Consider the following 26,641-nt stretch of genomic DNA (forward strand, 5'->3'; position numbering starts at 1 on the left):
AGGGCACCTGACTAATGTGTAGCAACAATTATTTTCTTATAAAATCATGTTGATGTCTATTAACATCTATTGACAGTATTTTAACATTTTAAGTACATCACTCATATCTAGGTGAAAATTCTATATACTTGTCGGCAATGATTTATCCGATTAAGAATAATTTTATTGAACATTTAAAACATTAAAGAAACAATACAATGATAAACTATATTAAAACATTAAAAATATATATATATATAATAATATACTAAAATAATTTATTGTATTACTTGTTGTCAAAATTAGTTTGTTTTTTCTTTACATTTAAAGAATATTAATAACAAGCAATCTATTGATGTTGAAATGATTTATAAGAAAATAAAACGCAATTTACGCTCATTCATAAAAATCAATTATAAGTATAATAATAGAAGTGCGGGATTAATTAGCAAAAGGAGAATAGAAATTTTCGAGGTTTTTGCTACTGCTTGGGGATCATTTTATTTCTCTGTTTTCTTATGTACTTTTTTTCTAGAAATAATTATTATAATAACGTTAGACTTAAGGAAACATTGGTACATCAAAATAAAATAAATAAAAGTCCTTATTCGCGTCGTTATAAAATTATACTGTCAGTTCTATGTCAATAATTTATTTACGAAATTATAATTCCAAATTATGGTCACGCCGTATGACGAATTATGAACGGAACATTTATGTAAGCAATATGTGAATAACTATTCAAAAAAGTACTTTTTCAAAAAACACTAGTTAAAAAAGATAACAAGTTCACGCGTCAAATATGAAAAATAGTATACAGCTAGATACCTCGCGTACAATAAGTTTAGTAATTAGCCGGAAACTAAGGACGAAATGACACTTACGATAAATGATGTAAGCAAGATATCTCTCTTCGAGAGACTCGCTGTGGGCTCTTTTTGCTCGTGAAGCATTTCCTCACCACGTTATGCTCCGTCTCGACGTTGAGTCCGATAAATAAGATTTCAAGAAACGTCATCGAGCTGATAAGTAGGAAAAGTGGCCGCTGATCAAAAGACTAGCTCGTATCGCGCGCCAGATCTTTCGGCAGAAAAAGTATTCGCACGATCATTGATGAGATTATAACAAAACAATAATTTTATTAATTATCACTATCGGCTGAATATTTTGGATTATGTATGTCTGCCAAAACTTGTACCGTTCATGATGGAATGACATAAGACGAGAATGATGCAAGCCCACGAGAAAGCACGTGCTTTGCTACTACTCCATGTATGTACATTATTATATAAATAGGTATATGTGAAGCTCGTCGTCTGCTTCGCGGAATCGAATTTAACCTAACCTAATCTTTCCAACAATTCGCGGGAAAATTGAGGTTAACTTCTAAAAGCAGGAGTTCCATGGTGTAATCAGAGAGAAGTCTGAAAACAATCATCTGACTTAAGTAATCCCGGACTGCGATTCATTTTTAACGCTGATAATGCTTCATTGACCAATCGGAAGAATTTTACGAATTGACCAATTAAAGAATGTCTCAAAGTATACAACGTGAAGCGAATCGCACCATTCGCACCCTCGACTTTTTTCTTGTAAAGGTAGATTTTCACGAGCCGCTCAAAGCGGCCGTTTCAGCGACAAAAAGGATAACGTGGTCAAAATTGACGAATATCATTGACAAGCATCAATTTGGATCACGTGATCCTTTTTGTCGTTGAACGGCCAGTTTGAGCAGCTCGTGAAAATCTACCTTAACGCTCCCTAACCCATACACTAGCGGCACCAACGTTTATTTTCGAGCTGCGGGAACAACGTATGTATGTTACCACATCTATTATCGTGACACGTTGATAAAATCGTATCAAAAGTATATGTGGTTTGTGTCTGTAATTCTCTTTTACTTCACTCAAGCTAGCACTAAGCGACCGAAAAATATTTTCTCGACTATAGCTGCGCGGCGTGTATTAAAGGCATGTGGATAGGGATGATATTCTAAATCTAGATAATACAAAACTTTTAATAAATTGTATATTAATCATATACGCTTCCCATATTGATCCAAAATAGTTAAATCATGTCAAAATACGTTAATTGTTCACGATTTTTTACATGAATTATATACCACGTTCAGAGATTATTTGAACTGCAAGAATTAAATTGCAATGACGTCAGTTGACGTAGTCGAACGTTAGAATGGTATAGAGATCTTGTGTCCGAATTTTGTTTTTATTTCTTTTTTTTTTTTTAAGTTTTTTTTCACACATTTTATCAACGTGTTACAAAAAGTGGACGTATAGTTATGTCTACTAATTGTAGATAAAGACACGCATAATATGTAATTTAATATGTATATGTATACGGTGTCCCAGAATAACTGCCAAATATTTCGTGCTGATAGAGCACTTATTTTATTGTAACTGATAATCAAGTAAAACGACTTTGTTTATTTACAGTTTACGAATTCTAATTTATATTTTTTTTCGAAAATGATTTTTTCTATCGAAAATTTTAAAGAGAGCTTTTTTTTAACGGATTTGTCACACATTTATTAAAAAAATTTTTAACTAAAAAAATCAACGATGTATCAGTGTTTTTTCGTAAAAAGGAAGTCTTGCATATCTTTACGAGTTCATCCCTGAATGAATAAAAAGATAGTATAGACATATATATATGATGCATCAACCATATTAATTGTAGCATGATGTCATTTGTTTCCGCTATGTAATACATAGAGTTCCTTGAAGAGAGTCACGTCAATTTTGTCAATCAAAATTTTCATTGATTTTGAAGTAAAATAGCGTAATATCAATTATCAATATTGTTATATACGTATCTCCACTTTGAGTATTGTGAACACGGTGATTTAGATTTTAAAAATAATTGGAAGAATAAATTACAAGATATTGACGTACATATAAGTAAAATTTATATTAAGTTATTAAATATTATCTATAACTGAATTAGTTTTACTATACATTTTTGGAATTTAAAGTGAAATAGGTATATGTTAAAATTATATGATTAATAACAATGTATAGAATACTTTTCAACGCTCTCCTACCATATATAATATCTGTATCTTTTATTTATTTTTAATTTAATATCTTTATAATAATGTATAGATGACTTAATCTATTTATAATTTTTGTAAATCTAAAATTATTTTATTAAAAATAAAAAAAAATTAAAATAAAAGAATTTATTAAAAATAAAATAATTTATCACTTCGATCTGCGTAGGATCTGCGACAATGTTACGTCATTTTACTTTGTCATGACTATATAACTTTTAGGAACTCTCTAGTAATGCATCAATTTTGGAGACATTTTTTATGCATATAATATATAAGGGAGTTAATGGTGTATGGTATAGAAGTCTACAGATAATCCTCGCTCCGCATGTAAAATATATGCGTATTGCCTCCCTCCTGCGGGGGGGGGGCATATATATTGTCAACATGTATATATATACTTTACAACGTAAAGTAAGAGAGGGTATAGTGTGAAGTAGTTCGATCTTAATATTGTATATAGCAGAAATATGACGTTATTTTTTAAACTTTTTGTTAATAACTGTTTAACAAATAACAAGCGACGACTAAAAAATAATAGCTAGTATTTTTATATGACGACTAACTTTTTTTGAACGATCAATAATTTTGAAGATATCAATAAAAAAAAATGTTTTTTTCATATAATTTTTAAGATGGCGGTCTAAATGACTGACTGTAATCTAAAAATTCTTTCAAATTTGTTTTCAACAATAAAAAATGTAAAAAAAACCTAATTTAAAAAAATCGTGAGGGCGTAACTAGTCGATGGGTTAATTTCAATTTGATGTACTTTTCATCATTTTATTCAACTAATATACAATTTCTTTATTAGAATCTTTATTATTAGAAATTTTCGACAATAATCATATAATATATATTTGTTCATCGTAAGCAGATAAAATAAAAGTTTTGATTTTGTTTCATACATTGACACTTCAGAATTTGGAAAGTCGCGATAATCGTTTATATATATATATATGCGCACAGATATATTTAATTCAAATCCCGTGTGATTTCCTCTTCTTCTTCTCGAAGTTTCACATACAAATGGTACGTCGTTTCAAATTTGGAAAACGCAAAATGATAATAAAAGTAATTGCGCTAAGTGGATTGCGTTATCTAGCTCTTCGTCACTTGGAGCGACGCGGTGCCCTTTCAAAAGGCGTTAAACATATCGCGTCGTCGGTGAACACGCAGACCCCGCAGACTCTCGCGAGTCGCGACGACGCGAGCGCGACGCACAGCGTGGCCAACCTCTCCGACCTGAGAACGCGCAGTCGCGCGCGAATCCTGTCGGGTGGGAGAGGTGATCAGCTGCGTGTACACGAGGAGGAACGAAATGTTCATTCTGCAGAGGTGTATATCGTGAGTACCAGAGGAACATTTTTTTCTCACTCTCGACCTTCGAGAGCGTTGACGCTTCGGGCTGTCGGAGGGTCTACGGCCCGTCGACATCACGGGGTGCACGACGAGCACTCGGTGGACAATACGATACAATGCGAAAGGGGCGGATGCGCTGATCCTTCGTTAGGTCACAGAGAGGATGACGTTCGCGCGAACAAAACGAACCGTGTCATGTAACCTGACACGCGGCCGACAAATTGCAACGCGGTGGCTGAAAATAGGAACGCCCCGACACAAGCAGTGATCGATACCAGGTGAAGCCAGACTTGCCGTGGCATAGCAGAACTGTTTACCGTGCCTTTCGTCAGGTGTTCCCGCCACTGGCGACGATTCGTTCTCTCGTCTTTTTTTCGCCTATCCCTGGCCTTCACCTGGCCTAGCTCGACTCTCTGTGGCCTTGATCGTCGGAATACGAGTCTTTTTTTCTTTTGTGCAACGCTCGTCGTTTGCCGATTCAAGGTTTCGCGGTGCTCGTCGTCCTTCGAAAAGTATAGCCTCTCATAAACAGAAATTCACTGTATGTAAGCGTAAATCCATATCTTGAGAATTTTGTATCTTGAGTTATCATGAAATATTGATACGATTAATTCAACATTGGTGTCAAAATCATAGTCTATAGTTGCCACTTTTGGATCAGTATTCTGCTGGAGTTCTGCTGGATCGTTCTGCCGGAGATTGATTATCAGTATCGTTTATTTAAACGGTTAAATTTACTTTTTCTGTAGTGTGTTTTTTCTTACTTAAAAAAAGTTATCAGGTTTGGCGCTCCTGTCAAAAATTTTTTCAGTATTGGAAGATAAGTCAAAATTAGCCGGAAAGTTTTTCCATCTACTAGAGAATCGAAAAGGTAAAAATTGTGGTTAGAAACTTCAAGTAAAGAAAATTTACTAACAAATGTTGATTTGTTTTAAAGTATTTTCTCGGATTTCGTCAAATGAATCGAATCAATTAATTAGCTTTAGCTGCAAGATAAAATTTGACGTGTTATACAAATGACTTATCACAATTCTCTTGACATTGTCTCGTTAGTTCTCAATAGTTTTTTAAATGTTCTTAGCCATTATTGTTAATAATAAAAAAAATGTGTTAATATTTGGAACAAGTTTTCATTTATAACATTCCACATTTTCAGCATTTTCTGAATTAAATTGAGAGTAAAGTAGCGTTATTTCACATAATAATTATTTTGTCGTTTCTGTTGCGAAATAAAAGTTGACGGAAGTGAATGAATCATGAATGATCTCATGACTGAAAGTCAAGGTAAGAACGGTAACCGTTCGAAACTGTGGCGCCAGGGACGTTCAATTCGATTGATAGATTCGGGCGCAAATGGTAAAAAAAAAAAAAAAGAATACACATAGAGATATCTAATGATAATTTTTCTTCTAGGATATCACAATCACGTGCAATGAATTAAAAAAATATCTCATTTTTAATAGTAATGTGAAAAAAATTCATTTTTATAATTTCGAAAAACTAAAACGATTTAGTAAACTACATTCCTCAGAAAGTTAAGGATCACTTTTTCTCAGTAACTTTTTGTCCATTTTTTTAACCATTAAAAAATGATTACTCGGCGAATAATTAATGTAAACAAAATATTAGAAAAGGATTTTATAGGGAAAACTCTCCACTATAAGGTGCTTTGTTCAATTTTTAAATTCACAATCAGTTTAATATTTATGAGCCGTTGTCAAAGCTAACTTTGAAAACCTGTTTGTGATATCTAAAATCTTGACATTTGTAATTTTCACCGACTAAGAAAAAAATTAACGAACATAATCATTGATGCCATTTTTAAATATAAATTTTGCATTTTTAAATGAAAAAAAACTTTATTCTACGTTGATTATTTAGCGAGACATGATGATTTAATTCAAAGTATCTCTGACTTTTTATGATTTCAGCATGATACCGCCGATAGTTGGATATTTTTCCTTTTTTTCTCTTAATAAGCAAAAAAAATGAAAAAATACCTACATGTACACATATACACATGTACACTCCATACATCACTCACACTTACACACGTGCATGCGCGTGTGCATGCACACACACACACACACGCGCGTGATGACAAAGACCGAACAACCTTCCCGTGTGGTGCACTTCAGGTTACGCAAATGCCAGCGGTATCGTGCTGAAATCATAAAAGGTCAGGGATTAAGTTTAAATCATCATATCTTGCTAAATAATCGGCGTAGTTTATTTTTTCTCACTTGAAAATATACAGTCCATACTCTGAAAATTAAAATAATATCAATGATTGTGTTCGTTAATTTTTTGTTAGTCGGTGGAAGACTACAAATTTCCAAGATTTTAGATATTTCAAATATGTTTTTATATATATTTATAATCAAAATTGATCATGTCTTTGAATAAATTTTTCTAATACGATTTTTTACATTACTATTTCAGACTGTATTTTTTTAATAATACAAGAATAAATATTTTTTATTTGTTTCTCCATGTACATCTGTTTTTGTCTTACTCTGAGATATCATTTTCGCTCGTAACAAGCTAAAAAATATGCTTCTGTTCAGAGGCGTAGCTTGACGAAGTTACATAAACCCTGATGGGATCTGACGGGGAAAGTAAAAATAGATATGGTGAATTAGGATTAAAGTCAAAGACAAATTCTCAAATGAATGACAGTCGATTTAGATATAGCATTATTATTTCTACTATATACATATATAATAATTATTATATACATAATATATGTATATATATAATATATATAATATGTATATTATACATACATGTACATACATACATACATGACTTTTCGTTACATACACAGTCGCAGACACTGAGGTTGTAACCTTTGTTTAACTTTTTGTTTCGGAACACGCAAAAATTTTCGGAGCGCGATCCACCATCTATCAAATGTAATGAGCGATTATGACAGCTGTCAAAATCATACAAAATCCATGTATTATACAAGATGAAATCAAGAAATGTATCTCGTGCTACACGACAAACACTTAAGATAATAATTGGATACTGCAAGATTAGGGTAAATATAAAAGAGTAAGCTCTAAATATACATTTTTGTTTAAAAATTTATATTTTTAGTGCGTTAAAAATTAATAGAAGATGACATTATATTAATAAGGTAACGTATATTAAAATTATTATTATATAATTACTATTATGTAATATATAAAATATATTATATAGTCATATATATTACAATTATTGTGTAATAATTTTTTATGCAAAATTTGTGTAACAAATCCAAACGAAATGGATTTATAAATACAGTATTGAGTATGTAATAGTATGTGGCGTCGAGTGGTTCACCGCTCTGTGCGATTGACTCGCGATTTGTAGACCCGAGTTCAATCCCACGTGCGCCCAAACGCGATGATTTTTCGCGTTTAATGAGCCGAAAAATGGCTCCATTTGGTGATCAAAAGATCTATGATCATCAGCGCCGTTCGGCGTTAAACTGCAGGTCCTATACATCAGTAGTATACATATCAGTAGATATTTGTCTCTAATATCTGACTGAGGTAGGATTCTGTGGACCAATCATCCACAAATCCGAAAAACAATCTGATTCGAGAAACGAATATAGGCCTCGGACAAAAGAGGTCTATAGACGTCTATATATAATAGGAAATAAAAAATTAAAAATATATGCATACAAAGACAAGCCAAAAGAAGTAGCGAACGATGCCGAACAAAAGGAAAGTGTTAAACTCAAAAGCTCTTAAAATATATGTGGAATAAGGAGATAAAAGGAGTCGTTAATATATATTTTAAGAGCTTTTGAGTTTAACACTTTCCTTTTGTTCGGCATCGTTCGCTACTTCTTTAGCATTGGAAATATAAATATAATAGTATACATAGTAGCATAAGAAAAGAATTTCGAGCCTGGTATTTGATTGCAAGGGGTAAAATAAACACATTTTTCTTTGCTAAATTTAAACGGATCTTGACAAAAAAGATCATGGATATAAAGAGTATCAAAAAGATTGGAATATAAGAATCTTCTTGTCATCCTTTATATCCATGATTTCTTTTGTAAAGATCCGTTAGATTTAACGAAAAAAGATGCTAATGAAATATCATATTAGGTATATTTTTTCGATATCTTGTAATGGTGTGGCTCTTTTGAGATGAAACTTCATACAAAATATTCTTTCGTCTGCAGGATGTTCATTTTGCACCTGTGGTGATCGATTACGTGTGAGGCTTGTGAAATCCCTTCCTCATGTTACTATATATCCTTTCAAAAAAATTTCGGTAAGTTTTTCGAGTTGGTAAATTTTTTTTACAGACTTTGTCAGGACTTATGAACTAGTAATCCACAGACTATTAATTTACATAAAAAAACAACGTGGAATTCTTAGATTTGAACTTAGATATCTAATTAAAACATTATCGTTGTACGAAAATTTATGTACCTATATGTGTGCGTGAGATATTAATGTAGTAATAATATGTAGTGATATGTCAATGATACGTAAATCGTCTGTGTGTATATGTAAAGTTCTACTCTCTTAATTGGTAAAACAGACTTCTTTAGGATCTCTTTAAACATCGATTTGATGCAATTTGATGGAATTACGTGATACATCAATACAGGTAAATTTTCAGTTACGTGTAAATTTTTCACGCGTATTTTTATATCGGTTAGTAGCAGAAATTACGGAGGATCATGGACGCGGACGCTTCTATCTTCGCATATTGCTGTGAAGGACGTACAACAAAGGGACATCCACGAAGTTTCAGGAGATGTGATACCAATAAATATGGTAAAGGGTATCGGACACCTCAGAGATCCTCGACTGAACAAGGTACCATTATTTCCCTTTGTTTAAATTTTCTTTAACTCTTTCGCTCCTAATGCCGGCTATAACCAGCATCCACGAACTAATTTCTAGTGTTCCTGTAATAAAAGTTACACTAAATTATCGCTATATACTGATGTATTATACATAAAGGATGGTAACACTGATTTTGTCGGATATAAATTGGCTATAACTATAGATAATAGGAGTGTAGGCGATATAGAAATAGAAAATACAACACATTTAAACACGTACAATGGAAAATGACACGTAAATGGGAATATTACATGGGACCCAGCTCCGATGAACTTGACGTTGCCTAGGTTTTGAACTCAAGGCTTTGGAGTGACCTACAACAGGTTTTAGTTCGTGATAGTCCTTCATTTAAAAGTTATTAACAAAAAAGTTTAACAAATAACATCTCTTTCTGCTATATTATACACGCTACAATACTAATAAGTGAAAAAGAGGTGGATCCGCTCCGCAACAGTTGAGATCTGCTGAACGCGATTATTGTCATTTATATTTCGATTCGCACTGAGCGTTGCTTCATCTATCTGTCAATATTAGTTATGATATGTAATCTTATCTTTTAACACACACTTTTGGATACACATTTACAGTCAAATCTAAAATCACTATCTCTGTGAATTTCAATTTTCATTTATAATTCAATAAAAATTAATTAGTTATTGATTATCATTTTACTTTACTCTTACTTTAATTTAACTGACTTATTTTATAATTTTTAGTTTTTAACGATTGCTGAATTTCTTATAAAAAAAGAGTCGAATTATTATCTTTTACTACACAATGAAATCTTATGGATGATGTACAACACGGGGCGACTATATTCGCTTGAAACAAGCTTCTTAATTCGTCAACGAATTTGCTGATGGAAGCTTCTACACAATTGTTTTTTTATTCGCTAGCGTTTAAAATTTTGAAGTCGCAGCGTCGAGTGGTCAAGCGAATATAGTTGGGCAATTTTAGCAACTTCAGAAAAGGCTCTAATATTATACGTTAATTTTGCCGTATGTATTCTGAAAGATGATAGTAATACTTCAGTAATACTTACATATTTTAACAATAAAACTAATTAATTAATTTTATGATTATTATTTTTCTCATCTGTATAATTATACATATATGGACATATTTTATATTTTGTAATTATTTATAAATATTCATAATTATATATGAAAAATGTTTTTCTGGGAGGAAAGCCAGTGAATGAAAAGTGAGGAAGAGAAACAGCGAATCATTTTCGATTATATATAGATATGTTTTACTTTGTATTTTAAAGCGTTATTTATTTTACACACACATTACCGTAAATAAATTATTTATATATTGATTGGATTTGACCGTCCATTATTAAAAAATACCCGTATTTATTTAAAATATGTTTTCCTTGTTTATTAACAAGAGAATACTATCAACTGTTCCTCATCGATTTTGATGAGCTTTTAGTATGTTATTCTATTAATAAAAATAAGAGATACGTTTTTTTTAATATCGGCTAGTCGCATATTAAAAGAGTGCAGGAAATCTCTCTTGAAGAAAATCAGTTTTTTTTCTTTTTTGTGTGAATATCGCTAAAACTATAAGAGGTAAACTACCCTTGGTAATGACGTTGCGAATTTTTTATGATGATAATGTAACACCAGACTTCGAACAATCAATAGTGGAGTTCCGCGTGGGACTTTCGAACATGTTTAGATAGCCTTTTATTCCGACTTGCGCTGTTTTTTCACGTGTGCTTGGCTTGTGTTCGCGCTCACTCTCCCCAGCATTCCCAGTTTCTGAGTTTTTTCTTTATTTTTACACGGATCTTTTTTTGACGTTTTACATAGTCTTTTGCGTATGAAAGAGACTTTGGTTTCTCAGCTCAGAGGCGACGAAGGTGAAAGGGATCCCCTTTCCTTGTCCTCTCATTTCGTTCCTTTTCCTTCCAATCCTGTTAACTCTTTCTGGCACACATTTTTCTATCTGACAGATTTTCCTAAAAATTTATACCCCGAGTTTTCGAATTATTCAACATAAATCTGAAGTCAGATTTTCAAAATTCAAAATGGCGGATCCAATATGATGGATATAAATTTGAAAAATTTCTCAAATTCTCGCACAATTTGAAACTGATAAATTTTTTGAGTCGCTGAATGCAAATTTAGAGTTGAATTTTTTAAATCCAAATATACTCCAAACTGTTTTTCTTCTCTCTCTTAGCATTATCTGGAATTAACAAAGACGTGGAGAGTATCCAGTTTCATTTTATTTTTGTTTTTTTATCTAATGGAAGCTTATATCTAATGAAAATAAGAAACCCATAAAAATTGATGAATTAGTACGTTATGTATATCACTAAATGAATGAATAAGAAGTGACAAAAGTATATACTTGTCACTATGCCGAAAAGGGTTAAGAGTTCCTCTAGCTGCTTAATTCCTTGGCTCTACGACCTGGAATTCTGCAGATCATCAAAAACATCCAACGCTAACTATCTAATTTAATTCTATTAAACAAACAAAACTTCTATAAGTAATAAGTACGATACTTTTTCTCCAAGTGTTGTGCTGTCTTCCATAAAACGTATAAAAATTGGTAATTGTTGGAATTTTGTTTTCAAAGTGTACATATTAGTAGATTTTGAGTAGAAGTAATAGGAACTGTCGCCAAAAGTGGTAATATTTATCGTTTTTTTTGTACTTTAGAAGAAGAGTGTCATAGATTCTTATTATATTCGCGAAGTTAGTACGCTATATTTTCATATTCCGCAATATGCGGAACTTTTTTTATTTTTATGCAGAATTGTAGAACTGTGAAAAGTATTACTGGAACTATCATTATTTTTTTTTTATGTTAATAGAATGTGATCATTAATAGAATAAATTCACATTCACAGATTCACATTCATTCATTTCGTGCAAAAATATGTCGAATGAGCCTAATTTCATCTAAATCGATGAAGAAGACAGAATTTTTGAATATAGTATCGAAAAATAATATATGTGTACACTTTTGTGTGGCGTGGGATTCCGTTCAACGACGGTATTCTTGCGAAGCGAATTGCTGTAGCGAAAGGGTTAAGTACGGTAAATGTAGTATCTCAACGTGAATATTTCGTAATGAATGACAGGGCTTGGCGTTCACTCTGAAAGAAAGAATAGCCCTCGGAATACATGGGTTGCAGCCTCCCAGATTTAAGACGCAAGAGGAACAGCTGGCGCTATGCAAAGCCTCAGTAATGAAATATTCAGAGGATCTGAATCGATATTTGTATCTTGTAGAACTTCAGGTAAATAATATACCTTTTGCGGCATCGTTATAAAAAATTTGCCCTTAATTATTTTGGAATAATTTCTAGGAAAGGAACGAAAGATTATTTTTTCGCTTGTTAAGCGAAAATATCGAGCAAATGATGCCAATTGTCTATACACCTACCGTTGGTTTAGCCTGCCAAAAGTTTGGTGTCATATATCGTAGACCTCGCGGACTTTTCATTACTATATACGATAAAGGCCATATTTACGAGATCTTGAACAATTGGTTAGTATCACAAGAAAAATATATAAAATATTATTATGTCTGTAAAAAAAAGGTGAAAACTATACGTTTGTAGCCAGTTTTTTTATTGTTCTCTTATAATAAGTCACACGATTAATTAAAAAGTAATAATTAGTTAAACTGTACCACTATATAAATAAATCAAATAAAAAAGGCTAAATACGATCGAGGCTAAATCTTGTATCACTCTGTGGAGTTTAAACGGAAAACACATTTGGAGTATATTTGCTAAAAATAGAATTCTATGCATTGCATGTTTTGCTGCGTTGTATAATGCGTAGCAAGAAAGAAATCGATTGCTGTACATGTAATATGGCGTATTAATTAATTTTTTTATTAATTATTTTTAATCACGACAATTTCCATCGTATTTTTAGGCCAGAACAAGCGGTGCGAGCCATCTGCGTGACGGATGGCGAGCGAATTTTAGGTCTCGGTGATCTCGGAGCTTGTGGCATGGGTATCCCCGTTGGAAAACTGGCACTTTATACAGCTCTAGCTGGTATCAAACCGCATCAATGTCTCCCGATTGCTATTGATGTAGGCACTAATAACGAACAGCTAAGAAACGATCCTCATTACATTGGTCTTAATAAGCCTAGAAGCCAAGGCGCCGAGTATGATGAATTAATCGACGAATTTATGGCTGCTTGCGTGCAAAAGTATGGACAAAACGTTCTTATTCAAGTAAGCTAACATATACGTGTATACACATTTTTAAAAATATATAACATTAATCCAAGTCTTTAATCCAAATTTTGTTAAATGACCTTTTATGATACGTACACGTAATATTGCATGCTTTCTGTATTTTAGTTCGAAGACTTTGGAAACCACAATGCCTTCCGTTTCTTAGACAAATATAGAAATAAATATTGTACGTTTAACGATGATATACAAGGTACAGCTGCAGTTGCTGTTGCTGGAATTTTAGCATCGCAAAGAATAACTAAGAAAAGAATGGCAGATAATAAATTTGTCTTCCTTGGTGCTGGAGAGGTTTGTAAATTTTCAAGATATTACAATAGCCTTATTTTAAACTTTAAAGATACTAAATATTTATGTTTGTTTTGAGATCGCATTGTAACAATATTTATTTCACTCTACTGCAGGCAGCTATTGGAATTGCTGATCTTTGTGTCAAAGCAATGGAGGCTGACGGTTGCACTCAACAACAGGCGCGCGATAATATTTGGATGATGGATATTGATGGGTTACTCGTAAAGAATCGGCCTGAGGGTAATTTGGAAGGCCATAAGATCTGGTACGCGAAGGACTACAAAGTGATGAAGACATTAATCGAAGTTGTGAAAGATATCAAACCTTCTGTCTTGATAGGTAAGCAGATTTCTTCAAAGAAAAACGATCTTGGTACAGAACTGAAATATTCGCATAGGCGCTTCGGCAGCGGCAGGGGCATTTACTCCCGAAGTTTTAAGAGAAATGGCAAAAAATAATGAGAGGCCATTGATCTTCGCCTTAAGTAATCCAACCAGTAAAGCTGAATGTACGGCGCAACAAGCGTATGATCATACCGATGTATGAATATAATACAATCTTAAATAACACAATGATAATTTTGCTTTTTAGCATACTAAATTCATTTGTTCAGATTAAACGTCTATGTTTTAGGGTAGATGTGTATTCTCTTCGGGTTCGCCCTTTGGTGAAGTAAAATACAATGGAAAAATATATAAACCTGGACAGGGTAATAATGCATACATCTTTCCTGGTATCGCTTTAGGCGTTATTGCGACCGGAGTACATCATATTACCGAAGATTTATTCTTGATTTCGGCACAAACTGTCGCTGATCATGTAAAAACTGATGATCTTGAAAGGGGTAGTTTATATCCGCCATTAAATAATATTCGCGAGTGTTCTATTGATATCGCAGTTAAAATAGCTGATTATGCTTATGCTAAAGGTTGGTGTTGTTTTAATTACGGACTTGTGTGTAAAATACTATTTAGTATTATCTATTGTTATATCTACAGGTGGTTTAGCAAGTGAATATCCAGAGCCGAAAGATAAGCGAGAATTCATCATAAGTAAGATGTATGATGCCAACTATGACAGTCCACTGCCAAATCTGTATGAATGGCCTGGTGATTATGCCAAACCACGTATTTTACCGGAAAAGTAAGTAATAAAATTCATGATTATAAGTTAATTCTTCCATGTAACGTCACATTATTCAATCAAGTGAAATTTCATTTTCACAAGCTGTAAAATTATTAAAAAAAATATTGGATTGATATTTTTTAAATATTTGCAAGAAAAATGATAAAATTAATATTATTCGAATTTATGATTATTTTTTTTCTTAATAATTTTATTTTCTCAAAATAGTGTCATGTTAATTGCTGATGTTTCTCATTACAGTGTTGTCCCTTTTTGATTTGCTTATTTCCATAATCAGCGGAAACTGCTGAAACTTAATTAATTTTTTTCAGAGACACAATAGAAATTCGTCACAATTTAAAACATCTGTAATGGATTTCATCGACTGGAATAGTCGGAGGCTATTATTGTTATTTTTAACGATAAAAATACTGCGCGCGCGATGTCTCTCTTCAACATTATATTTAATGTTATTTAAGTCATATACAAACAGCAAAATTTGTGAACAATTTTAATCTTAAGAAAAATTATTTCATCTGAAAACTTTAACGTCATAGTACTTTCATCGGTACAATTTATATGAATTGCTAACAAAGTACATGCAGTATGCATCGATTGACAATGTATTATAATATATATATATATATATATACACATTATAAATATATGTATATGTATGTGTGTGTGTGTATGTATATATGTATACAAAAAGTTGACAATGTAATATTCTAATGTTCTCCTTCATCTATGTATTAATACTAAAGATAGTAATTTTACTGGAATGACAACTGAAAGTAATTAATAGCGTTTTTCACTGGTAAAGCTAGTCTGATATTAAAATGAGATATCTCAATTGATAAAATGCTTATTGTGTTATTTTGTCAAATAACAATAAGCATTTTGTTATTGTGTTATTTTGTCAAATAACACAATAAAATATATTGAAGATTTTATGGTTTTAATTTTTTTATTTTTATTAAACATATATTTCTATGTCGATTTGTGTACAAAGGCATTAAAGTACACTGAGTGCGCACTAGCTCTGCTAGTGAAAAACGTTATAAGAAAGTTTATGCTGCATAGTTTTATTTTGCAAAAATATGTTGTATTATTTTACACAATTTAATATTAGAAAAATGTATGTATGGCAAAATAATAACATTAATAATTCTCTTTATCAAAATAAAACTTAAATTTTAGATATTTTTCTGTTATAAATTTTGTTAAAAATTTAATCAATTTTAAAATGTTTAATAATATAATATGTTTAGATTTCCTGACTTCTCTTTTACGGACGATAGTTACAAGACATGAAAATATCCAAAATCCTTCCTTTGTTTCCTCTCCTGAAGATTCTTTTCAAACTCATCATGACCGTAAAACAACCCAAGACGAGTCAATTTCCAAAACTCCAATAATGATCAAGTATACGCTTTAAGCTCGAAAATGTTTATTTTACAATATTTTATATTTATATACAGATTAATATTTTATATCATTATTTTAATATTTTTTAAACTTTAAATAAATGTGTTTAAATAAAAAAAAAAGATTGTCCAAAAATTAGAATTGTTTCCTTTGATATCAGCGAAAGATTTAATTTTATTGTTAAATATTTAGAAAAAAAACATACTCAAGTTTTTAGTGTTTTCGTAAATAATTACAAATTAAGGGAATTCTAAAGATGATTAGGTATATTGTAAATATACACACATATCGAACATCACTATATACTATAGTGCATCTATAAGTGCGTTCGGGGGGAACGTTATTTGTGTAATTCTATCCAATTGTTTTACGTTTAATAAACAACGAAGATAGAATGAGACAAAAATAGACGCTAATAACGTCTCCTCAAACACATTAAATATCTCACGCAACATACACATAAAGGACACCGCACGTTTCATATGGAAAAATAAGTTCGCTCAAATTGGTTCGTTTTGAAATATGTTGTACTTCTTGTGATTCTGAACATTGTTTCCATTGCCACATTTACATAAAATTAACAAATAAAAAATATAGCACTTTAATTTAAGTACCGCCATATTATCTCCTTAACTTGATGTTTTTTTTTATGTGTAATAAGTATATACAACTCTTGTTTAAAGTGAGTCCCCTCGCTTCTCTCAGAGTGCTGAGTTAAATCACTGATGAGATACTATTAAAAACTTTCGGCTCTTATGAAAATTCGCGTGACTGTTTTTATTTATTATATATAATAAAAAATCGCGAATTTAATAAATGTATTATTGATATATATTTATTGGTATATTTATGTTAATAAATAAAATTTTACCTTTACGCATAAAGTGCATAAAGTATCATTTTATTCTTTATTCTTCGGTGAACGAAGACAAATGATGCATCATACGCTTTGTGCGCAATTCGGAACGCACCCCAAGATCTATCTATACTATTCTGTGTCTATTTTTATCATTGCTTCGTATTGTGTTCAGAGCTTAATATTAACATCGCTTAATCAATGCGTTTATGGATGCGGTTCACTTGACTTTACAAATGTTTCAAAATGTTTGATTGATCAATTAGAAGAAAGAATTTTGCTTATTAATTAATAAAAAATGCTTTGAAGCATTTGTAGCTTTAAGTGGATTGTAGCTGTGTATAAATGTACACTGTATAATAAATACAAAAAAATACAGAATTAATACAAGATATATATTTCTTTAATATAATCAAAACATATGACATAATTTATGTATACATAAGTATAAAAATTATTTAATTCCTTAAATATTGCGCTTTGTGAATAACCTTTCAATAAAGAGCATATTGTGATTGAAAAGATATATTTTCTATTTCAACCATGAGAATTTAGCACTGTCATTTTTTACTAAGTATCAAGAACTTGCAAATGAGAAATTCTAAAATATTTTTCAGGATATGTATGTGTGTATATATGTACATACACACACACATACACATACAAATTTTTTCTTTTTTAATAAATTCCTGTTCAATTTGTTCTATGCATTATTTTGCTAGCTACTGAATTAAACTGGTTTAGGCGCTATCATCCGAGATATTTGGATCATAGTCTGGGTCATCATCATCATCGTCGTCATCATCTAAATCTAAGTCATCCAGATTTTGGAACAAACTCTCATCTACTTTGACAGCATCACCTATTTGATCAAAATTGCACAACATGCAATATCAGTATCTTTTGGAAATACTAATTAAAAGTCAAATAATTAAAAAAAAAACATAAATTACCATCATCTAAGAATTTAAGATCCGATTGATCCAGTGTTTTATCAGTCATAAATAATTCTCTGCCTGTTAATTTTTTGCCTTCACGATCTGCCAATTCTTTCCGTTTTGTATAACCCATTTCTTCATCAAACATTTCTTTCCACTTTAGGAATGATTCCACTGTTACACGAGTTCCTTCAAACCGTCTCTATACATGAAAAAAAGTATTAAAATTGACATCTATATAGATTCATTTAGAACATTTTACCCTTTCTGCCTCTTCTTCCTCTTTCAATTTTTGTGCCGCAGTCTCTTCTCTCCTGAGCTTTATTTTGTCCCATTGTACATTAAGCCATTCTTGAGCTGTGCTAACCAATGTAAAAACCATTACCATTCCAAGACTTTCATTCATCTGTTCTATCAGATGTGCCTTCAACTTCTCGTCGCCATCCTCAAAATTTTCTTGCTCTGTAATTGATATGAGCAGTGGCTCATCTGGATATTTGGATGTATATGTAAATTCTAATCGACAACCGAGACCGTTACCAGTTTCTGGTTCATATTCCTCTGTTTTAATTGGTATAGCAAATGTATAGAATGGTTCTGTTTCTAAAACTGTATGACATATACACACTTGTATTACTTGTGGCAAATAGTAATTCATAATAAAATTCAGAAAGAATGTATTACCATTAGTTCATAAATCTCATCTGTCTTAAGGAGACTCTACATGATCAATAATAAATATTATCAGTTATCAATATTAACAAATACTGAGAATATTACTAACTGTATGTATGGTTAATATTGGATTGACATAAAATATTGATCTGGATTTTGTTTCTCAAGTATCATTGCTTTATTAGGACCTATATTCACACAGCATGTCACAGTGTAATAGATAATATATGTAAAACTAAATCGAAGTACTTATATTGTCAATACTGAATACGTAAGCTTGTAAAAATATCAAAAATATCATACTGTCAGTATTATTGACCGTATAGGGTTACCTCTTGGAACTGAATTACAGGTTAAAATTTTAATAATACGTACTCTCCAATTCTCCGCAATAAATCGACTCCAAAGCCTCAATCTCATTAACTTGCTCATCCTTGTAATCCATGCTTAACAAAAGAAATACGATTCCTAAGTCAATTAAAGTATATATTTCATAATTACAAGCAAGCAGCAAAACAGAGATCCACGCTTACAAAGTCACAACACTCACAACGTCACACGATACACGCGCGTAAAGTGTAACTAAGGATGCGTTCTAAAAGTCAACTTCAAGTTCTTTTATCCTTGTTCAACATTCAATGAGTAACAAGGATAAAAGATACTCAAGCAAAGAAATTGGACAGCACAAACATCTAAAACGCTTGCTTTACCGATAATACAGGCGACTTCAGCATTCTCTTATTAATAATGTGCATCAGTACGCATTGAACGTATTCAATCGAATTTGCTATTAAATTTTAATAGTCCATCATATGAACTTCGTCCATACCTTTATAATAGTAGAGAAAAATTTTGGGAGCATCCTGGCTTTTTTCATGAACCAAACCTCATAGGATAATGTCCACATTTTTGTAATTCTTTTTCATACTACTAGATGTGTGTTATACAGGGTGAAATTGATCTATTGATTACATATGTAATTATCTAATTATTCGATTATTATAATAGATATGCAGTTGATGTGAACTTTACCATATGAACTTTCTCATATGGTAAAAAGCTGGTTCAACGACTCTAATTCATTCTATTTGTCGTCGTTCTATGCAGTAGAGGTAAATTGAAAGCGCTGATGTCGCTAAATATCGATACAAACGCTTGCGATTCTCGAAATGAATACTTGAATGTTTCCGCGAACTGGAGGAGGAGAATCACTAATCAGTCTGCAACAAATTGTGTAAATTATTCCTTTTTATTAACTTTCAGGAGATGACTAAGAAATGGATGTGATGGGCATATGCGTACGTTTTTGGATGCAGGTAACAGATTTAAGAGTAATACGTAATCTGTACGAAAAATTATTCAGTTAAAAGACCCCATCTTACCGAAAGAAAGCATGTAATAGAGAGAATAAAAGACACAGACTAATAGCTGCTTGCTTTTTGTAATATTCTTTTCCTATTAAATTATTGTTTTTTAGACGATATCCATGTATAATATTATTGTGTCTCTTTATCTAGTATGAACTTAACGATACATTTCTATATCAGGTTGATTTTGCAATACTTTCATGCTGCTTGGCTATAATTGAAGAAAAATATGTAACGACGCTTTTTGAGAACCTAGAATGATGAGAATATTCACTGTCAAGTTAGATGCATAAAGGACTTCATTACTTTCAACAGAAGAAATTTGAAAACTGGTTTTTGTAAAACTTTAGCAACTAACGTATGTATAATCAATTAATCAAACAGAATGGCAAAAGCAAAAAGCGTGAGAAACACACAAGCAAAAAATAATAAGTTAAAAACATCGAACAATCTTCGTATGTGTAAAGTTGTATTGGATAATATTGCTTTAGATAAAGATTTAGTTCAACTTTACCAATTGCATTTCTCTGAAAAGAAAACTGTGGAATTAGAACATTCGTCACCATGTATTAATCATACTACAAATCATAATACATCTAATAATGTATGCATGTTAAAGGAAAACGTGCTACAAGATAATACAGAGGATAATACTTGTCGATTAACAAGAAGTCGTATGAAAGAATTAAATAAAAAGCTAAATGAAGAACGTAAAAATGTTGAATTTTTAGATGATGTATCATGCAATTATAAAACAATTCAACCAGAAGAATCTATACCACAAAAGCAGCAATTAAAAGATGATATTAGTGTTAAATCATTTTCAAATACAAGTACTGATGAAATATTTAGCAACTCTTCTCATATACATTGTAGTTATACACAAAAGAAGATTACGTCACTAAATAATAAAATGCATTGTAGTAATAAAAGACCAAATGTTCGGAAGAACAGTAGAATAGGATGTAAAAGAAAACTACAATTTGATAAATCAGGTAACATACACATACATACACACATACGCATTAATATTGTATTCTGTATTATTATTTATTATGTATAAAATGTTGTTTTAACTGTTTTTTATCTAAACAGATACAAGTATTGAATTAATAAAAAGCAATTCTTTTGATGAAAATTATTTTGATGAAGAAAATTTAAACGTTATTGATTGTAACAGCAAGATGCAAGAGACATCCAGTGAATCCATCAAGAAATACATTAATATCAACTTAAATACAATTAATAGCGTTATTAATGGAAAAGTTTGCAATGTAAGATTAGAACAATGTGATATGAATCAAAACAGTAAAGGTACGTATATTATTAATTATATATTCAGTAATATTATAAAAAGAGTAGATATTCAAAAATTTAATCTATAATGCCTTTAAGCAATATTTGACCTTTTTAGCTGTATTCTCAAAAATAATTAACACAGATATAGAAAATGAAATACCAGGAATGTCTAAGGATAAGACAAACTTTAAATCTAAGAACGTAAATTCTAATAATCTTTTTACTTTACATAATACAATAAATGGAGCACAAGATCAGAAAGATGCAAAGAGATCAAATAATAAAATTACAACTTTAGGTATTGATAATATACAAACAAGTGTTTCAAAATCATTCTCTTTAAATACAATACCTATTATTAAAATATCTGATGTTACTGAAATATCCAATTTTCCTACAACACATAATAAAAAACAACATGCCAATAAGATAAATAATACAATACCTGTTACTAAAATATCTGATGTTACTGAAATATCCGATTTTCCTATAACACATAATAAAAAACAACGTGCCAATAAGACAAATAATAAAAGAATAATCACAAAAAACTTACCAAAAATAACTGAAAATCATATTTTACCAAAAGGTATGATAACATTTGTAAAAGTAAACACGAGTGACGAAAACTTACAAAATAATGTTTCTAATGATACTAATAACAGTGCAAAGCAAGTTTCTTACATTGAAGATACCTATCATATGCCTGAAATAGATCAATCAATTGATATATCAAAAGTATCAGAATCTACATCTGTATTTAACAATAATAATTTAAAAAATAAAAGTATAGATGATAGCGCAAAAGTTAAAAACGTAGATTCAACAGAAATATATGAAAATGGAATTTTGAAACGTCAAAAATTAAATGGATTAAATAATGACAAAAGGCATAAGAATAATATTTTACAAAATGATAAAAAATATAAGAAAATAAGTTCTGATGAAAACATTTTAAATAAGACCACTTCAAATCTTGTAGATGTAAGAGAAAGTTGTAATACCAGATCATTAATATTGGTTAATAAAAAGGACGCTATAGAACAGAATCGAAAGCGTATTGCAGCAGAGGAAAATATTATACAGTTGGATAACAAAAAAAAGAAATTAAATAGAACTAGGTGGCTGCAAGATAATGTAACACATACTAAATTATTAAATCCTCGAGAATTTGATTTTCCAAATACATCAACAGAATCAAATATATTCAAAAAATTTCTCATACGAAAAATAGACTCACGTGAACATTTAAATAAAAAAAGATCAAAATCTCCCAAAATATCAACATGCGAAAATGAGTTTAATAATGAAACTAGTATAAAGTCTGAGCAAATAAAATTAAATAATAAAAATATAATTACTCCAATAAATACAATAAAAAATAAAAGATTTTGCAAAAAGCTTTCTTTCGAAATAGAATCTACTTTTAATAAAACGTTATATAAAGAGAAAGATATTCAAACAGATTCTGTTTACAACAATTGTACGCATAGCATGTCACAAAGTACATCAGAAAAAATGCAACATTTAAATCAAATAGATAAAAATATTCATGAACATGCCAATATACTGGAGGAACATACGAATAGCACAAATGAGGACGATGATGATTGCATTTCTCTGTTTGCAGAATCATTTGATACAAATTTGTAAGTATAATTTAGAGAAAAATATGATAAAATTAAATTTTATAACATTAAAAAATTTTTTAACTTAAAATATTTATAGTTTTTTAAATAGATATATTTTATAATTTTCAATATAAGAAATTATGTATTCTAAAAATCATAATGTTTCCAATAATTAAAAGTTTAATTGTTTTTATAGCTGTGAAAATACAGTTTTACATGAACAAGATAAATTAAACAAATCTCTACATTCTGATGTACCATATGTAATGACTGATAATAGTTTTAATAAATATATGAAACAAAATGCAACAGAATTTAATAAGGAATATGCTAAATGTGTAGAAAATAATACAGAAACGTCGAATAAAACTAATAAAAATGATAAAACTGATAAAAACGATAAAACTGATAAAAATGAAATCAGTAATAAATCCGAACAGATTACACATACAAATTGCATACCTAAAACTAAAACTATATCAAAAGTAACAGCACTTCAAACTAAAAACATGCAAGTATCAAAATGTCATTGGTCAACAAAAAATAATCTTAACAGCTTTCTCAATGGATACTGTTTTTCGTTATTGAGGAAAGGTATCTGTTACAAGCTACAACAGTGTAGATTCAAGCATCAGGTAACCTTTCATTATTTTGCTTCTTTACAGTCAGCGACACACGATGTTTGTTTTCCTGTTGGATTGCTAGCTGGATCAAATTCTTGCCATCGAATTGGCTGTGATACTGGCACTATCAGCACAGTGCTTGCCACAGCCAATACAGTGGCAAGATTTTAATCCAGCTAGCGATCCAGCAGAAAAACAAATATCGTGTGCCGCTGGCTTAACTTTTGCATTTGCGTGTGTGTTTGCATAATCACTTGTATACTAACTTGATATAAAATTATATTTCTAGTTGCAGGATCTCCTTAATACAATTCGTTCAGGAGGCTTTTCAGCAATGCTAAATATAATGCAAGATGCGTTACATCTTGGCTATAATTTTTTTTGCAGAACGATATATGTAACATCAATACAAAAATTAACTGTTAATCAAATCTTAACAATTTACGAAATATTTCACGATAATAGTATAACAGAAGAAATGACGCTTTCAGCAAAAAGATATATTATTCAGAATATTATTAAGGAATTGTTAAACCGGGAATTATCATTAAAAGCGATCGTGAATTATTTGGTGGAATATATACCCATTAAAGATTCAAATAATCTTATGAACATATTAGAATGTGTTGAAAAACATATCAAACGTGGTGAATATTGGAGTACCGTAAGAACTTTAGTTTTGAGATTGCCACCTGATAAATGTATTATCGAAAAAATATTATGTGATTGCATAGAGAATGAAACTTTATTTGATGTTCAAGATATTAATGACAACTTAATAAGTACAGCTCCTCCTACGTTAATATCAACATTGGACAAAAACACATTAAAACGTTTTAAAAATATATTGACTGACAAAACTGCAAATAATTCTGTGTTGCAAGTAACTCATTCTATGGTTCAGAATTTCGGAGAAAGTTTACCAAAAACTATTGCTTCTCCCGATGGAAGTGTGAGCTTATCACAGGTAGAATCTCCAAGACATGATACTTTTATAAGTAAGGACCATATAAATATGGAAACAAACGTCGGAAATTATATCATACAACCTATCGGTAATTATTTATTTTATATTATTATTGACTATGTAAGAAAAAAAAGAATAGTTTTACTTGTGCTTGTTTGCATGCGCGCATGCATATTTTATGCGTACATATATTTTTTATAAAATTTTTAAAACATCTATAGGTATATATATATATATACATATTTTTTTTATAGATGATTTACCTGATACGCGATCCGTTTATAGAGATCATGACCATCTTTGGAAATTTTATGTAGATTTAGATCGATTTAAAAAGGGACTTTTACATCATGATTATGATTACGTTATTAATATTTTAAAAACTTACACAGAAAAGCAAGATGAAAGTCCATTATTTGTTCGTTCTTGTTGTAATATACTTCGTACAGAGGTAAAACGTTCAGAATACCACTTAAAAAACATCATACGTCGCACAGGTAATAAATATTTTAATGACAAATAAAATACTTAAAAGATGTTGGAAAATATAGGTTGTATTATAATATATACTATATGTATAATCTGCTTGCTACATTAATCGTTTCCCTTTCATTATTCGTATTTAATATTAATGAAGAAGTAGTCATAATCTGAAGACTTCTAGATCTAAGAACCGTTATTGCTATGTATATAGAGAAAAATACAACTTATATATGAATTATACGTAATATATATATTGCACGTAATATATATAGATTTTAAGTATCAAGAGTTATATATGACGAGTTATATAATTTTATATTATAACAATTAACATTTTCTATACATTTTTTTATTTATTACGGATATTCGAAGATATATTTTTATTTAATTTATAAAGTATAAAAGAATATTCTTTATTAATTGAATAACGTACGATGTATGTATTGCATATATTTTATGTATGTGTAATATAATAAAATAAATAAAATATCAATGAACTTTAGACTACAAATTTTATTTATAATTTTACCTAATTCATACATTTGGACTTCTCAGTCCAAATGGGTACCTTCGATATTCTAGGTGAAATCTTATTTGACATAGGATTAGACATTTTGATCAATTTAGTGGATAACGAAGCCTGGGGGCTTGCATTAGATTTGATTCGAACACTTAATATGCATAAATTACCATGTAATGCCGAATATTTCTTGCTATCGGCCGAGATTTACTTGGCTAACAAAAAGGCAGTAAAAGCATGTGATTTACTTAAATGTGAGTTTATTTTACAGAAATAAATTGCTTTTTAAATTTTAACGTATAAATAATAACAAACACGCGTTATAAAAAATATTAATGAATATAAAAACATTAATAAATATTTTAAATATAAAATTCTTTAACAGTAGACATAATTTATTTCTGACAAATATTAATTCATTATTAATTATAAAAAATCGACATGAAATAGATTTCAAATTATCTTCATTTTTTAAATTATTATTTATCTCGTTTTAATATATTTTTCATTTATTTATATTAATTTTTCAGATAAAAATATTATACATACTAGTCGTGATAAGTGGTTTGTTAAAAGTACCATTAATGATGAGCATGTACGACACAAAATAATTTACATTTTATTGGATTCATTTTGTAATGAATTTATTGAACATGCTTTTTTTCTTTTTCAATTTTTACTTAAAGATCAGAGCAGTCAGTATTATCCCATAGGTAAAGTAAAGGATACCCTTGTGATTATAATACTTATATCATAAATTAATTTTATAATTTTATTGTATTTTCGTAATAATATAACAATTTTTGACTATGTTATACTCTTAATAACATTTATAACAAAATTTATCCTTATCATTTTAGATTTATCTCGTTATGTGGACAAATTAATAATATTAGCTTTGTCAAAAAAAAATGTGAATTTAATCA

At 30.2% G+C, this 26,641-nt stretch overlaps 2 protein-coding genes and 1 long non-coding RNA gene across 8 annotated transcripts; 1 reads left to right on the forward strand and 2 right to left on the reverse strand.

Moving 5' to 3' along the window:
- LOC108779215 (uncharacterized) lies at positions 1-1,246 on the reverse strand. Its single transcript, XR_001940866.1, has 3 exons — positions 1,178-1,246; positions 864-1,059; positions 1-11 (listed from the first exon to the last, which is right to left on the reverse strand). It is a non-coding gene; the product is annotated as an uncharacterized LOC108779215 (long non-coding RNA).
- A 3,059-nt stretch (positions 1,247-4,305) lies between these two features.
- On the forward strand, positions 4,306-16,365 carry LOC108778748 (Malic enzyme b). Of its 6 annotated transcripts, none has more exons than XM_018546004.1 (12): positions 4,306-4,396; positions 8,598-8,689; positions 9,084-9,243; positions 12,377-12,535; positions 12,605-12,786; positions 13,182-13,491; positions 13,621-13,803; positions 13,917-14,142; positions 14,201-14,343; positions 14,437-14,731; positions 14,802-14,946; positions 16,200-16,365. In XM_018546004.1, exons 2-12 carry the CDS (start codon positions 8,658-8,660, stop codon positions 16,240-16,242), a joined length of 1,878 nt encoding a protein of 625 aa, XP_018401506.1. In that variant the 5' UTR covers positions 4,306-4,396; positions 8,598-8,657; the 3' UTR covers positions 16,243-16,365. The 6 variants fall into 6 exon arrangements, with proteins under 6 accessions (XP_018401506.1, XP_018401532.1, XP_018401525.1 ...); XM_018546030.1 differs by having other exon boundaries at positions 9,087-9,243; XM_018546023.1 differs by lacking the exon at positions 16,200-16,365 and adding an exon at positions 15,261-15,418 and having other exon boundaries at positions 4,307-4,396.
- A 1,522-nt stretch (positions 16,366-17,887) lies between these two features.
- On the reverse strand, positions 17,888-19,402 carry LOC108779126 (RWD domain-containing protein 1). The gene is made up of 4 exons (XM_018546488.1): positions 19,201-19,402; positions 18,413-18,759; positions 18,166-18,352; positions 17,888-18,074 (listed from the first exon to the last, which is right to left on the reverse strand). Exons 1-4 carry the CDS (start codon positions 19,268-19,270, stop codon positions 17,953-17,955), a joined length of 726 nt encoding a protein of 241 aa, XP_018401990.1. The 5' UTR covers positions 19,271-19,402; the 3' UTR covers positions 17,888-17,952.
- Positions 19,403-26,641: the final 7,239 nt, after the last annotated feature.

Source organism: Cyphomyrmex costatus, unplaced genomic scaffold, assembly GCF_001594065.2.
Source record: "Cyphomyrmex costatus isolate MS0001 unplaced genomic scaffold, Ccosl1.0 scaffold120, whole genome shotgun sequence".
NCBI classification, from domain to species: Eukaryota; Metazoa; Arthropoda; class Insecta; order Hymenoptera; family Formicidae; genus Cyphomyrmex; species Cyphomyrmex costatus.